This window comes from Heloderma suspectum, chromosome 6, assembly GCF_057233095.1.
Source record: "Heloderma suspectum isolate Gila_16-S chromosome 6, 16-S_ref, whole genome shotgun sequence".
NCBI classification, from domain to species: Eukaryota; Metazoa; Chordata; class Lepidosauria; order Squamata; family Helodermatidae; genus Heloderma; species Heloderma suspectum.
The window spans coordinates 76,783,433-76,799,962 of NC_139463.1; the positions used below are offsets into that span (position 1 = coordinate 76,783,433).

Sequence of the window (16,530 nt, forward strand, 5' to 3'; positions counted from 1 at the left end):
AGCAATCTGCCACAGAGCTGTTGCTTCCAACCCCCACTTCTCCCTTTCTCTTTCTCCCTTCTCACAATAAGAAGCTCCCATAAACCCGAAAGATCTATGATAAAACAAAAAAGGGACTTGACATAACAACAAACAACTTTACATCAGAGAAACTACAGAACATCAAAGAAGCACAACATTGCAATTGTGATTTAAGAAAGCATCAGAGAAGCAAAAGACCACTTTAGGGAAAGTTACTAAAGCTAGCCTTTAATCCATTCACTGCAGGGGAGCAAGATTTATTTCTTACTTCTCAGCAAACATGCACAGAAGGGGGGGGGGGATATGTTAAAGATTAAAAGCAGGCTAGCTCAGGTGAATGAATGTCCCCACTACTGCGGTAACATGAGGGGTCACTGCTGCGCTCCTGGGGATTTTCTCAGTGGGAAAAAGTACTTCCACTGGGGAAACAAGAGGGAATGGGGCATCCCACCCCCTTGACTACATCACTGCCAGGTCACAGAGGCATGCCCAGGAGTTAATGTGTGTGTGTGAGGGGGGCATGGCACACTGTGGTAAAACCGCCAGGGAGCCACTTTCAGTAAAGATGTCAGAGTAAAAGGAGTTTCAGAAAATGCACCTTTTCAGGAGGGAAGCAGCTGGTTGGCAGCAGATTGGTGACGACATCTGTTGCAAAGGAATTCAGACTGCTCTAACTTTGCACTAAATTGCTCATTAAGACAGCCCCCTGGCTAGATTACTGCAATGCACTATATATGGGGCTGTCTATGAAAACTATTCAAAAACTTCCACTGGTCCACAGAATACAGCAGAGAAACTGTTAACATGTGCGGATAGGTCAAAGAATTTCACTAGTAGCTACCCGTTTGTGTCCTGGCACCAGGGCCGGCCCTACCATTAGGCAGTTCTGGCTTGGAGGCAAACTATGGTTTGCAAAAAAATCCAGCTAATGATGGAGAGAATCAGAGCATGCAAGGGGAACACGGGAAGCTGTTTTATACCAGATCAGATTAAACTTACATCTAGCCCAGTAGGTCTCTGTGGGCTGGCAACAGCTGTCTGAGTTTCTGGAGAGCTGTTTGAGGTTTGCCCCCATCACCTGCTACCTGATACTCCTAACTGGAGAAGCTGGGGGCTGAACCTTCTTCATGCAAAGCATGTCCTCTTCCATTGTGCTATGGTTCTTGGGAGCACAGCAGCAGGAAGCCCATTCATGATGTACATAACACTGTTTGACCTTTATGTCTGAACCGCAGAGCCTAAGAGCATCTCTCCTCCTGTGCAAGCACCGGGTCATTACTGACCCCTAGAGGGACGCCGCTTGCACTAGCGTTTTTGTGGCAGACTGTAGCGGGGTGGTTTGCCATTGCCTTCCCCAGTCGTGACTACCTTTCCCCCAGCAAGCTGGGTCCTCACTTTACCGATCTCGGAAGGATGGAAGGCTGAGTCACCCTAAGGCAGCTACCTGAGACCCAGCTTCCGCTGGGATCGAACTCAGGTCGTGGGGAGAGTTTCGGTTGCTATACAGCCGCCTACCACTCTGCGCCACACGAGGCTCTAAGAGCATCTCTACACCAGCCTAAAATCCTGCATTTAAAACGGGGCTTTCTGCTTCAGTTTTAAATGGAGGATCATAACGACTCCCTTTTTCACCCACTTCCTTTCCCCCTCCCCTTTGCCCCTCCTTCTCCCCATATCTGAGTCTTCCATTATCTTTCATTGATCTCGCTCCTCTTCTTGCCGCTTTAACTCTTTTGATGGAGGGAACTGAAGCGGAACACAATAGGGAAGTTTGATAGCTCATTATCTGCAATCTATTTAAAAACGGAGCAAAGTGCATTTAGTGCAGATGCCCCGGAGAGAGACACGGCATCGTGTAAAGAGCCCGCAAACTTCCGTGAAGGAGCAATCTCAATAAGGATAAAAGCTCAGTGTGAAGGAGCCCTGAGACTCCATGCTACGATTCTGGCTCAATCATAAGGGGTTTAGTACAACCATCCATTTTAATTCTTTGCAACTTCTCTCTCTCACACACACACCAGATGTACTTGGCCTCTGCCCATTACCTTTGGTGCATTACACAGGTAGCGCATCACTTCTCCTACATACTGGATCACGGAGACGCGATATCGTCGGCAGTCATCCCAGAAATGAGAAACGGAGAACTTAGACCTCAAGACACATGTGGCTCCTTAGGGAAAACAAGGTTGCTTAGGACTGGCGTTACTGAAGACAAATGGAAAAATGCGGCTCATAGTCTGTCAAACACAAGATGAGTCCAGCATGGCAACTAAAGTCACAGGTGTGAATACCAAACACAAGCTCAGCCATCAGATTTGAACCCCTGCCCCGTACTTCAGGAATGCTGAAAATCTTCCCCTCCTCGTTGCTATTTGTCCCCCAAAGATGCTATTTACAGCAAACAGCACATTCTAGCGCAAATGGAAGCAAGAAACAGGTGCAGGCCCACCGCACAGATCAGGAGACCATTTCAGATAGAAACCATATAGCTGTTTTTAATCTAAAATCAAAATGGCAAGTATAAGCACGCTTCGTTAAAAAAAACCGGTGTATAATGTAACCTGTAGGTTACTCTAAATAAGGAATCCACGAGGTATACTCTTAAAGCCACATTTTGCTACAATTGGATTTTCAATCAAAAAATATTAACTGAAAATATATATTTATAGATTATGGGCTGGAACCAGGCGTAGTCATACATAAGGGTTTGTTTATTGCACTTTTAGAGCACACAATAACCAGATTTTTCTGGGTGATGTACAGGTAAATTAAAAACACAAAATACAAAATGGTAAACAGTGTTTAAAAACCCATTTTAGACCAATTTGAATCAATGGGACATATTAGTCACTATCAAATTAAGTCCCATTGATTTCAGTGGGTCTACTATAAGTATGGTGAAGTACGGATCTACCACCATCACCCCCGATCTCTCTCATTTATCACATTTCTAGCTCAGATAAAGATGCATATTCTGACCCAGTTCACACATCACAATTCCCAAGGGTTGTTTAAAACATGGGTTAGTTGTGACTGCATGAGAGTTAGCAAGCATGCTGCCTCCCGCTCACCTGCTTCCACTTTGAGAAAAAAAACAGGAACATCCCATTCCTGGGTTATTCACCATGATGTCCAAACCCAGAACTCCAGGCTATTGAGGGAAAAACAATAAATCCAACAACAAACCATGAAAGCAGAAGTGGGGAAGTGGGTGGGAGCTCCTGCAAGGTTACAGCTAATCCATGGTTTAAGCAACCCATGGAAGTTGTGACATGCAAACAAACACAGCAAAATAGCCGGCCAGCATTGGACTATGGAAGGACGAGACCCAAATCTGATGATGACTAGATGTGATGCTTGTCATATATTTCGCTCTTGTATCATTGATTTTTATTTCACAAATCACCAGTGCCAGTGTGTGTGTGTGTGTGTATGTGATCTAGACTGGGACTGCGGCATGGGGAGGAAAAGGCCTTTAACCCTTTGTTCCTACTGCGGGGCTGATAATCTCATCTATTGCCACCAGCCTGTGCCTGCTATGTATAATGGGAAGGATTTTAGTTTATTTTGTATGCTGCCTTGGGGACTTCCTCTAAAAAAAAAAAACAGCATATGGGCTTTTCTACACAAGGCATTTATCATGCGCTCATCATTCCCTACTCATAGTTGCTTATGGGTTCTTTAGATGATGTCGTGACCCTCCAGTTTTGCTTCTGTGTGTAAAGAGCAGTTTCAGCAAGTTTTTGTAGACCAGGGAAAATGTGGTATTTAATTGTAAAAATGCAAGAAACTGCTTTTTTTAACTTGGGTATTTGTGCTATTTTGCTATACCACAGTGCCACTTAGAGGTTATGCAGCAAAAAAGCAGGAAAGGAAACATTCTTGATGTAGTGCTTGGATCTCAATTCTGTGACAAAACCAAAAGTAGTTACAGTGGATTAACAGCCGATTAATAGCCTCATGTAGAAAAGCTCTATGACTCTTAACAAAATGAGTTTATAAGCCCACCTTGCTTGAAAATTTCAGACATTTACATTGATTCAGAGCTAATGTTAAATGATATAACTTCCCTCAAATCTATGTATTTGTTTTAAAATACACAAGAGAAGTGGGAGAAGAATTCAGGATTTGCCACCAACAGGATTTGCACCCAGAGGGGGGAAAAATCATTGTGAAGTCATTCTGACCACATCTTGCATTTTGAAATCCAGATTTGTGGATGCATATCCAAAGTCTGAAGTTTGGATGTGAATTCTACCCCAAACCTTACACACACACACAAATCCCAGTTCACTAAAAGCATCCGTCTGCCACTATATATATCTATCCAACCCGTCTAATATATTAATACGTTATCACATCTATATCTGCCTGTCATACACGTGTAGGTGGATGTCTGTTTAGACTGTCAGGGACATTCTGTACATACCAACCTCCAAGCACCCTCCGATCCCAACAAGAAGAGCCGCTGAGTGGTACAGTGGGAGTGGGGTATAGATGACGTCCCTGGGATGCACCCCACACTGGCAGAATATGTTGGACACGGCCATCAGCTTTCTCTGGGTGATGAGAGCAGCTTTTGGTAGCCCTAGAGGCAGGCAGAGAAAGGGACTCCTTCACTTTCCTTCCCACAGCCACAAATAACAATATCCATAGATTCAGTCCCTGAATAGCTAAGGGCAGACACTGCAGATCTGAGAGTTATTTTCTACCTTGCTTTAGATCAACCTACAGCCTATTTTGTAGTGAGTAGGGAGCTAGAAACACGACACAGCCCAGGCACATGGTTGTGTGGCAAATGGGACAAAAGCAGGCACATGAAAGTGCAGGCTGTCAATACAACTTCAAGGGCAGGCTCTGCCATGGTGGTCCCACAATCACCAGTGTCTGTGCTGCATTTGCATGGAAACAGACTGGGAACCATCACAGGTTGAAGTCATAGGTGGAACTGCTTTATGCTGAGTTGGACCATAGGTCCATCTAGCCCACTACTGTCTGACTGGCAGTGACTTTCCAAGGTCTCAGGCAGGGAGCTAACCCAAGCTCCAATTTCAGCTGGACTGAACCTGCATGCATGTGCAGGGCTAGTGGCAAAGGTTGGCATGGTTGGGCACCTGCCAAGGGCCCACACCCCAGCAGGGCCCACTGACAAGAGCCCCCTAGAGTGGATCCTCCAGCAGTGCAACCTGCATGTTCACCTGCCTCTAGCTCTGGCCCAGACTATGGTGGTGGTGAGGAGGAGGAGGAGGAGGAGCAAACGCCCCTCCCCACTTGCTCACTAGGTCTCTGCCAGTCAAGCGAGCAAGTGGCAGCAATGATGAGAAAGAGGATGAGAAGCAAGAGCAGCTGGTGACAATGGCAGTGAGAAGGTAGAGACACTGAGGGAGGGGGCCCATTGAGGGTGTCTTGCCCCAAGGCCCTCAAAAGCATGGAGCCAGCAGTGTGCATGACCACTGAGCTATAGTCCTTCCTGAATGTTTAGCCATCCCTCCTAAAAGTGCCCTGGGGGAGACTGGGGAAAAACAGAGAGAGATTTCCAGGTACAACAGCATGTTCCTCTCTTCACCCACTCAACCACCACCTTGACATTCCTTTTCCTCACCTGTGGTCCCAGAGGTGAAAATATACATGGATATGGATTGAGAGTTCACATTGGCTCTGAAGGAAAGAGGCACCGGTTCAGCTGAGCTGGATTTGACCTGTCCCAGCAAAGCTTCCACACCCTCCGTTGGGGAGTCATCGCTCAGGTAGAAAACCCATACTCCTTCCTTCTGCAGAGTAGGCAGGACATCCTCAATGGCAGCTTTAAAATCTTAAAGGGAGGAAGAAGATAGGTTTGATTGGAACTTACTTCCTAACCTTAGTTTTGGGAGCTCCGCTATTCTGCAAGGCAAACCCTGAAATTCCACAATTAAGAACAATGTACATTGAGTATGAATATACAGCCAGTGTAGTTCAGTATAAAGAGGTTGTATATAGAAAGTAGTATTTTGGGTAGGCATGTACATTTTTGGAAACCATTCAGTTTAATTTTATCTGTTGCCATGAATAAAGAATGGCTACCATTTCCGTTATACATATTTGTACCAACTGTGATGGAAGGGGTAGGGGTATTCCTTTTGTTTGCCAGCAATGGCAATGGTTATTATTTAGGTACTGGTGGCTGCCATTTTATTTTTCCTGAATGCCCTTGACCAGCTTTCTCCCACCTGGGGCCCTCCAGTTGTTTTGGACTACAACTTCCAGCATTCCTGACCATTGGCCATGCTGGCTGGGGCTGTTGGAATTCAAAGCCCAAAACATTTGGAGTGCATCAGTTGGTGAAGTCTGCCCTAGATGTTCTGTTATTCCAGGGCATTCTGATTTTTAAAAACATGGTGGACACCATTGGGGGAGACCATTTTTTGTGGTGGCTGCCATATATATTTTCCTGGAATGCATGGGAACAAGTCAACATGCAGTGAATTCTGGGAAAATAGAATGGAGGCCATCAGGAGTAGCCTCCAAAATCAGGTCTACTGCCCCCACAGATGGCAGCAAAAAACCCTAGTTTGACAAAGTCAGTGAACAAGCATAGCAAAAACACAGGGAAGGAATTAAACAAATGTGAATCAAACAAATGAATCACAAAACAAACATGATTTGAATGAAAGAAAAAGTGAAAGAAGGTTTTAATAATGAAAATGAATGGAGAAAATGAGGGAGGGGGAATTTTGCACACCCCTTTTAGATGGCTATCCTGGAGGAAAAGGCTATCAATGGCTACTAGTCTTGATTGCTATGTGCTACCTCCAGTACCAGTGGCAGTGGGCCTGTGTACGCCAGTTGCTGGGGAACATGGGTGGGGGGTGCTGCACTCATGCCCTACTTGGGGGTTCCTGGTCGACAGCTGGTTGGCCACTGTGTGAACAGAATGCTGTGTGGTGCCCAGAACTAGACACAGTACTCCAGATGAGGCCTAACCAGTGCTGAGTAGAGGGGAACTAGTACTTCCCGGGATTTGGAAGCTATGCTTCTATTACTGCAGCCCAAAACAGCATTTGCCTTTTTTGCAGCCACATCACATTGTTGGCTCATCTTCAGCTTGTGATCTACAACAACTCCAAGATCCTTCTCGCTTGTAGTGTTGTTGAGCCACGTATCCCCCATCTTGTAACTGTGCATTTGGTTTCTTTTTCCTAGGTGCAGAACTTGGCATTTATCCCTATTCAATGTCATTCTGTTGTTTTTTGCCCAGCGCTCCAGTCTATCAAGATCACTTTTTTTGTTTCTGTCTTCCAAAGTATTAGCTATCTCGCCCAATTTTGTGTCATCTGCAAATGTGATCAGCATTCCCTGCACCTCCTCCTCCAAGTCATTAATACAAATGTTGAAGAGCACTGGGCCCAGGATTGAGCCCTGCGGTACCCCACTCGTTACCTCTCCCCAGTTTGAGAAGGTCCCATTGATAAGCACTCTTTGAGTCCAGTTCTGTAGCCAACTGTGGATCCACCGGATCGTTGTTTCATCTATCCCACTTTGAGCTAATTTGCTCATCAGGATATCATGGGGCACTTTGTCGAAAGCTTTGCTGAAGTCAAGGTATATTATGTCTACAGCATTCCCATGGTCCACAAGGGAGGTTACTTGATCAAAAAATGAGATCAGATTCATCTGGCAGGATTTGTTCTTGACAAATCCATGTTGGCTTCGAGTAATCACTGCATTGTTTTCAAGGTGCTTGCAGACAGTTTACTTTATCATCTGCTCCAGAATTTTCCCAGGGATGGATGTCAGACTGACTGGCCTGTAGTTCCCAGGGTCCTCCTTTTTACCCTTTTTGAAGATAGGGACAACATTAGCCCTCCTCCAGTCATCTGGCACTTCACCCGTCCTCCATGATTTCTCAAAGAGAATAGACAGCGATTCTGAGAGTTCTTCTGCCAGTTCCTTTATTACTCTACGATGCAGTTCATCTGGCCCTGGAGCTTTGAACTCATTCAAACTAATTAGGTGTTCCTTGACCATATGCCTACTGATCTCAAGCTGCAAGCCTGCCCCTTCAGCCTGCACTTTGCCTTTGCCAGAGGGGTCATAGACACTCTCTTTTGGGAGAAGACTGAGCCAAAGTAGGAATTGAGCACCTCTGCCTTTTCTTTGTCATCTGTTATCATTTTGCCATCCTTATTTAATAGCTGAACAACCATTTCTTTCCTCTGTCTTTTACTATCTACGTAGCTGAAGAAAGCCTTTTTGTTGCTTTTACCATCCCTCACTAACCTCAGCTCGTTCTCAGCTTTAGCCTTCCTGACGCCATCCCTGCAATTCTGTGCTACCTGCCTGTACTCTTCCTTTGTTGCTTGGCCTTCTTTCCACTTCCTATATGTGTCCTTTTTTGTTTTCAGGTCATCTCTAAGCTTCTAGTGAAGCCACATTGGCTGCTTCTGTTGTCTTCCACTTTTCTTCTTGCTGGAATTGTTTGTAATTGTGCCTTGAGAATTTCCTTTTTTAAAAGCTCCCACCCATCTTGGACTCCTTTTCTCATTAGAGTCACTTGCCATGGGTCCTTATTGATCATTGTTCTGAGTTTATTAAAATCAGCTTTCCTCAAATCCAGGGTACACGTTTGACTACACTCGGCTTTTGCTTCCCTTAGAACCAAGAACTCAAGTACAACATCATTGCTTTCCCCCAGAGTTCCTGTAACTGCTACTTTATCCACTAAGTTATCTCTGTTGGTTAGGATCAAGTCAAGGATAGCCAATCCTCTAGTTCCTTCCTCTACTTTCTGTAGGAGGAAGTTATCCGCCACACAAGTCAGGAATTTCCTAGAGGGGCCATGTCTCCCCAAAAATATTGGGAAAATTGAAGTCCCCCATTACTACTACATCATGCTTCCTTGAAACATTGGCTATTTGCTTTTCAAAAGTTTCATCCTCGTCTTCTCCTTGATTGGGTGGCCGGTAGTAGACTCCGACCACCAGGTTCCTTTTTTTCTTTGCTCTATTTATTTTAACCCAGATGCTCTTAATGGGGCTACCAAGCTCATCGTCCTGTATTTCTGTGCAGAGATATGTATTTTTCACATATAGTGCAACCCCACCTCCCTTTCTGTTCCTCCTGTTCTTTTTGAACAAGTTATATCCTTCAATTGCTGTATTCCAGTCATGACAGTCATCCCACCAAGTCTCAGTTACACCTATCAAGTCATAATTTCCCTCCTGTATTAAAAGTTCAAGTTCGTTCTGTTTGTTTCCCATACTCTGGGCATTCGTATATTGACATCGAAGACCATATGCTTCATGGTCTTGTTTGTGAAGACTATTATTGGGTACTATTAGAGCTGTTCTCTCCGTTGCGGTGCATGAGCCTTTGTCCATTGTTACCCCCAACTTTACGTCTCCCTTCCCTGTAGCGTTCAGTTCAAAGCCCTCCTGATAACGTTCTTCATGCTGTGGTCAAACACATTCTTCCCAGCCTTTGTGAGGTGCAACCCATCCCTTGCCAAGAGTCCATCTTCCAGGAAGTATAGCCCGTGGTCCCAGAATCCAAATCTCTCTCGTTGGTACCACCTTCGTAGCCAGTCATTCACCTGGAGTATTTTTCTTTCCCTTTCTATCCCTCTTCTAACTACTGGAAGGATGGATGAGAAAACTGTCTGGGCCCCAAAGTTCTTGAGTTTCCTTCCCAAAGCTTCAAAGTCTGATGTGATTTCTTCGTAGCTCCGCTTGGCGATATCATTTGTTCCCACATGGATGAGAAGAAAGGGATACCTGTCTGTGGGCTTTAAGAGTGCAGGCAACCCTTCAGTCACATCTCTAATCCGTCCTCCCAGGAGACAGCATACCTGGTGAGCCCAGGTATGGGTCTTCATGACATACTTGGGTTTCAATCCCACGCAGAAAGGAGTCCCCCACTACTACCACTCTTCTCTTCTTGTTGTTGTAGGCCTGGGTTTCATCCCCTCTGCTTGATTGACCTTCAGCCTCTTGCTCACTCTCATACAGGTTCCCCTGTAATTCTTCCTCTGCAGGCTGTCCTCCAGTCTCATCCTCAAGTACCTGGAAACGGTTCCCTAGTTCCACTGCCTCCACTGGTGCCGAGTGTCTTCTAGTTCTTCTGCTCCTAACTGTCACCCTTTTCCAAGGAGTATCCTCTACTTCATTTTTCCTCATCTCAGCATTTCCCTCTTCTGCCTCAACTTGCTGTTGCTCTTCCAGCTCCTATACTTCGCTTTGCTGCTGTAGTTCCACCATTTTGTCCAAGAACTCTTCGTGTTCTCCTATTCCCTGGAGGGTTGACACTCGCCGCTCCAGTCCTTACTTTTTCTTCCAGCACTGTGATCAACTTGCACTTGTTGCACTTGTAGGCCATGTTGTTCTCAGGCAAGAACACAAACATGGCACACACCTTGCAGTCACCACCACTGGAGAGTCTTGTCCTTCTGTTCTCCTTTTTGTGTCTAGCTTTCTGATTGTTCTAGAGTAGCCTGTGCCTGGCCTTTACTCACTGGAGGTTAAAAACAGAGTCCCACTCTTTGCCTTTGTCTCCGTTGTCTCTTCTGCCACTGCAAATCCCCTGGCCAACTCCTGTTTGCTCACTCTGATCGCTCGCTCTCAGGGAGCTTGCTTGCTTCTGTAGTCCCTGGACCAGCTTCCTCTGCTCTGTTCTGCTCAGCTGGGTTGTTGTAATGCCCACTATATCCAGGTTTTCCTTTCAAACCAAGCACTCAAATGCTCCCATTTTGGCTCAGAGGCTTCTAGCATTTGCAAAAAAACACCTATACACGGTGTCCCTCCCCAGATGCCTCTGGCGTGTGCATCTTTTGCTATGGAACGTTGGCCCCTTTGACTGGCTATTATGTTCTATCATGTACTCTTGGCCTATTTCCTCCCCTTCTACATTTGGGCAATCAAAACATGTTCATCTTCATCCCTTTGGGATGATTTAACCTGAACTGGATGCTTCCCAGCTCCTGTTGGCTTTCCCCCAGGGTGTAGTTTAAGAGCTGCTCTGTTTAGCACCAGCAGTCTGGTTCCATTTTGGTTCAAGTGGAGTACGTCTCTCTTGTACAGGCCTAGCTTGTCCCAAAACATTCCCCAGTGCCTAACAAATCTGAACCCCTCCTCCCTGCACCATCGTCTCATACACACATTGAGACTCCTCACCTTCACTTGTCTAGATGGCCCTGCACGTGGAACAGGTAGCATTTCGGAAAAAGCCACCTTGGTGGTCCTGCATTTCAACCTCCTACCTAGCAAGCTAAATTTGGTTTCCAGGACTTCACAACTACATTTCCCCACATCGTTGGTACCAACATGGATCACTGACTCACCCCCAGTACTATCTACCAGTCTATCTAGATGGTGCGTGATATCTGCAACCTTCGCACCAGGCAGAGAGTTCACCATGCGGTCTACACGCCCATCACAAACTCAGCTGTTTATGTGTCTAATGATCAAGTCTCCCATTATCACAAGCCCCCCTCCCCCCTGGAGGCACATCCTCGGTGTGAGAGAATATTTGTTCGTCTTCCAAGGAATGGTCCCTTCTAAGGGATCATTTCCCTCTTCCTCAGAATGACACCCTCCTTCCCCAAGACCCACATTATCCATGACAGCAGACGAGCTGTCACCCTGGGAGTGGGACACAGCTAATAGGTCCCTAAAGTTCTCCTCCACCAAACTCTCTGCCTCTCTTAGCTTCTCCGGATCAGCAACCTAGGCCTCAAGGGAACGAACTTGTTCCCTGAGAGCCAGGAGCTCATTACACTGAGCACCCACCCACGACTTCTGTCCAGCAGGTAGACAGTCATACGTGTTGCAGTCAGTGCAATACACTGGATAGTCCCCACACCCCTGCTGGCTTTCTACCTTCATAACTATTATTATTATCATCATCATCATCTACTTTGGGGTTTGCTTATCTAGAATCATAGAATAGTAGGGTTAGAAGGGACCTATAAGACCATCGAGTCCAACCCTCTGCTCAGTGCAGGAATCCAAGTCACAGCATCCCCAACAGATGGCTGTCCAGCCTCATCATGAATGCCTCCAGTATGGAAGAGCCCACCACCTCCCTAGATAATTGGTTCCATTGTCGTATTGCTCTAACAGTCAGGAAGTTTCTCCTGATGTTCAGCTGGAATTTGGCTTCCTATAACTTGAGCCCATCATTCCGTGTCCTGCATTCTGGGATGATCAAGAAAAGATCCTGGCCTTCCTCTCTGTGACAACCTTTCAAGTACTTGAAGAGCGCTATCCTATCTCCCCTCAGTCTTCTCTTCTCAAGGCTAAACATGCCCAGTTCTTTCAGTCTCTCTTCATAGGGCTTTGTTTCCAGTCCCTTGATCATCTTTATTGCCCTCCTCTGAACCCTCTCCTGCTTGTCTGCATCCTTCTTAAAGTGTGGTGCCCAGTACTGGACAGAGTACTCCAGATGAGGTCTAACCAGTGCTGAGTAGTGGGGAACTAGTACTTCCCAGGATTTGGAAGCTATGCTTCTATTAATGCAACCCAAAGTAGCATTTGCCTTTTTTGCAGCCACATCACACTGTTGGCTCACATTCAGCTTGTAACAACTTAGGAAAACTTAAGTTGTTACTAGGAGAAGGTGGGGAATTTATTTATAGTTATTTATTTACAGTTACTTACTATGCATAGGGAGAGGGAGGGGAGGGGAGAGACGACTGCCATGGCTTCCTTGCCCTGTTGCCAAACTTGCACAGTTGCTTAACTCACGTGTTTGCTGATGCTGCGTCCCTGGGGCTGAGATGCTTCATCACTGGGGCCCTGGATCCTTTGCAAGTGTGCCTCCTTATATAGATAGGCCCAACTGCTGCTGCAGTGAATCTGATTGGAGGGCCTCATTTGAAAAGCAAGGGAGGCTGTGTGTGAACGCCTGAGCAGCAGTGGCTTTCAGTGACTGGGAATGTAGGTCAGTTAGCCCCCCAGGGAATGATGATTTCTATTTAGGAAGGAGGACTATTAACAATAGTGAATGGGAGACCTATTGAGGGGAGATCTTCTATTCAATGGATCATTGGAGGGGACAGCAGACAAAGGGTAGGTGATTTGGGAAGGCTGTGGCTTTCAAGGTTTGGATCCTTTTTCTGTGTGTTTTTTAAAACTTAAATGATATGCTGAACCCTTTGTTGTTGTTCAGTCGTTCAGTCGTGTCTGACTCTTCATGACCCCATGGACCATAGCACGCCAGGCCTTCCTGTCCTGCGCTCTCTCCCAGAGTGTGCTCAAGTCCGAACCCTTACACTTGCTTTATTTAGTGAACTGCTCTTTAAGGCCTAAAGCCTGAGCCTAAACTGAGCCCAATCTGAAGCTGGCCTGTACTTTTTCCTGTTTTAAGCAGACCCTTATTTCCCCTTCCTAAGCTTGGGGTTAGTTTAAAAATATGCAGCTGAGGTTCTTTTCAACCACTCCGTGACCTTTGTTAATGCAAGGCTGCAAGGCCCATAAGTCCTTGCTGGATTTCCCCTGATAGAGACAAGAAGGCCTTCTTAAATGAACAATGCAAAGAAACCGAGGAAAACAACAGAATGGGAAAGACTAGAGATCTCTTCAAGAAAATCGGAGATCTCAAGGGAACGTTTTGTGCAAAGACGGGCATGATAAAGGACAAAGAAGGCAGGGACCTAACAGAAGCAGATGAGATTAAGAAGAGGTGGAAAGAATACACAGAAGAACTATACAGGAAAGATCTGAATGTCCCTGATAGCCATGATAGTGCAGTCACTGAACTTGAGCCGGACATCCTAGAGAGTGAAGTCAAGTAGGCCTTAGGAAGCATTACTAACAACAAAGCTAGCGGAGATGACAGTATTCCAGCTGAGCTATTTAAAATCCTAAAAGATGATGCAGTTAAAGTGCTGCACACAATATGCCAACAAATTTGGAACACTCAACAGTGGCCACAAGACTGGAAAAGGTCAGTTTACATTCCAATTCCAAAGAAGGGCAACGCCAAAGAGTGTTCAAACTACCACACAATTGCGCTCATTTCACATGCCAGGAAGTTGATGCTCAAAATCCTACAAGCTAGGCTTCAGCAGCATGCGAACCGAGAACTACCGGAAGTACAAGCGGGGTTTCGAAGAGGCAGAGGAACTAGAGATCAAATCGCCAACATTCGCTGGATCACAGAGAAAGCAAGAGAATTCCAGAAAAACATCTATTTCTGCTTCATTGACTACGCTAAAGCCTTTGATTGTGTGGATCACAACAAACTGTGGCAAATTCTTAAAGTGATGGGAGTACCAGACCACCTTACCTGTCTCCTGAGAAACCTGTACGAGGGTCAAGAAGCAACAGTAAGAACCAGACATGGAACAACCGAGTGGTTCCAAATTGGGAAAGGAGTACGACAAGGCTGCATATTGTCGTCCTGCTTATTTAACTTATATGCAGAGTACATCATGAGAAACACCAGGTTGGATGAATCACAGGTCGGAATTAAGATTGCTGGGAGAATTATCAACAACCTCCGATATGGAGACGATACCACCCTAATGGCAGAAAGCGAAGAGAATCTAAAGAGGCTCTTGTTGAGGATGAAAGAGGAGAGTGCAAAAGCTGGTTTGAAACTCAACATTAAAAAAACGAAGATCATGGCATCTGGCCCCATCACTTCCTGGCATATAGAAGGGGAAGAAATGGAAGCAGTGACAGATTTTACTTTCTTGGGCTCCAAGATCACCGCAGACGGTGACTGTAGCCATGAAATTAAAAGATGCTTGCTCCTTGGGAGGAAAGCTATGGCCAACCTAGACAGCATAGTAAGAAGCAGAGACATCACCTTGCCGACAAAGGTCCGTCTAATCAAAGCTATGGTTTTCCCAGTAGTAATGTATGGCTGTGAGAGCTGGACAATAAGGAAGGCTGAGCGCCGAAGAATTGATGCTTTCGAACTGTGGTGCTGGAGAAGACTCTTACGAGTCCCCTGGACTGCAAGGAGGTCAAATCAGTCCATCCTAAAGGAAATCAACCCTGACTGCTCATTGGAAGGACAGATCCTGAAGCTGAAGCTCCAATATTTTGGCCACCTAATGCAAAGAGAAAACTCTCTGGAAAAGACCCTGATGCTGGGAAAGACTGAAGGCAAAAGGAGAAGGGGACGGCAGAGGATGAGATGGCTAGATAGCATCACCGATGCAATGAATATGAACTTGAGCACACTCCGGGAGAGAGCGCAGGACAGGAAGGCCTGGCATGCTATGGTCCATAGGGTCACGAAGAGTTGGACACGACTGAACGACTGAACAACAACAACCGTCTTGTAAGTTCGTAAGGGGTTAACCCTCTTGGATTTAGCTGTGACCTTGTTTGGCTTCTGCTGCTATTTATCAATTTTAAATTGTTACCTGAGGTACTTTAATAGGTAGGTAATTTCACCTGCCAACCTAGCAGTTCGAAAGCAAGAAATTGCAAGTAGATAAATAGGTACCGCTTCAGCGGGAAAGGTAACAGCGTTCCGTGCACCGCGGTGTTCAGTCATGCCGGCCACATGTCCACAGAAGCGTCTTCGGACAGCGCTGGCTCTTCGGCTTAGAAACGGGGATGAGCACCGCACCCTAGAGTCGGACACGACTGGTTGGGGACACCTTTACCTTTTTAATTTCACCTACCTTTCCCTCGCACAGTTGCTTAACTCACTGAGGTTATAAAAGGGGAGAGCTGACAGTTAGGTAGTTAGAGAGGGCCCTAGGGATTGAGGAAGCAACATCTAGTGAATGAGGTTTTGGGGAAAGGATTTAGAAGGAGTTGAGTAGGTAGCTTAGGACCAAGCTTAGATTTAGTAATAAGCGTATATATAACCCCCTTTGTGTTTAATAAATTTTATTTGTTTGTTTTTAATACAAAATCCCATGTGTTTGTTTGGTTTATTACGCTACCATTAGAAAATCTATTTCCTTGTTACTTCTCCTGTATTGGGTAGAGGGAACCAATTAGGCACACTGAGTGTCTCTTTAACCCAGATAATGGAAGGGGTGGAAGCTGTGTGTGTCCCCCTGCAACAGGCTCATTCCCAATTTTACAGGGGTCCAGATGGAAACATCCTCAATTGATAACCTTCCTGGGTTTCCCCACTGCTTCCATCTTTTTTCTTATCACAGAAAATCCGTTAAGGACAGAAAGACAGAATAGCTGCTCAATATCTTTTGTTTGGTAGCGCTAGGAGAAGCTGTCACTTTGGCAGCACCCACAATCCGCTTTGCTTTGGCGCTGGGATCATGGTTTAAAATCCCATCCCAATCCATGCTGCCTGCCCTTGGGAAAATCAGTTTCTCTTAGCGTCCATGCCTCATCTGTAAAATGGGAATAATAATACTGGCATACCTCACCTAGTTATTGCAAAGGGCAATCAAGAAGGGAACTGCAGTGCAAAGCATCTCCAAGATGGAATCTCTCTGCTACCCTCCTTTCCTTTCCCACAAACATCAGCAAGAGTTGCTCCTATCTTGCTATTCCAACACTATATCACTGAACTGACACTGAACAGAGATGTAAGTCAAGAATT

At 45.7% G+C, this 16,530-nt stretch overlaps 1 protein-coding gene across 2 annotated transcripts in view; it reads right to left on the minus strand.

Annotated features, from left to right (window-relative positions):
* Window positions 1–16,530, minus strand: part of LOC146341256 (long-chain fatty acid transport protein 2-like) — a 38,366-nt gene that overhangs the window by 19,998 nt on the left and 1,838 nt on the right. For both annotated transcript variants that reach the window (XM_084805073.1, XM_084805074.1), the window contains exons 2-4: window positions 5,624–5,833; window positions 4,451–4,609; window positions 2,067–2,191 (exon numbers count right to left, since the gene is read on the minus strand). In XM_084805073.1, the coding sequence (XP_084661199.1) occupies window positions 2,067–2,191; window positions 4,451–4,609; window positions 5,624–5,833 (494 nt within the window). The remainder of the gene's footprint in view (window positions 1–2,066; window positions 2,192–4,450; window positions 4,610–5,623; window positions 5,834–16,530) is intronic.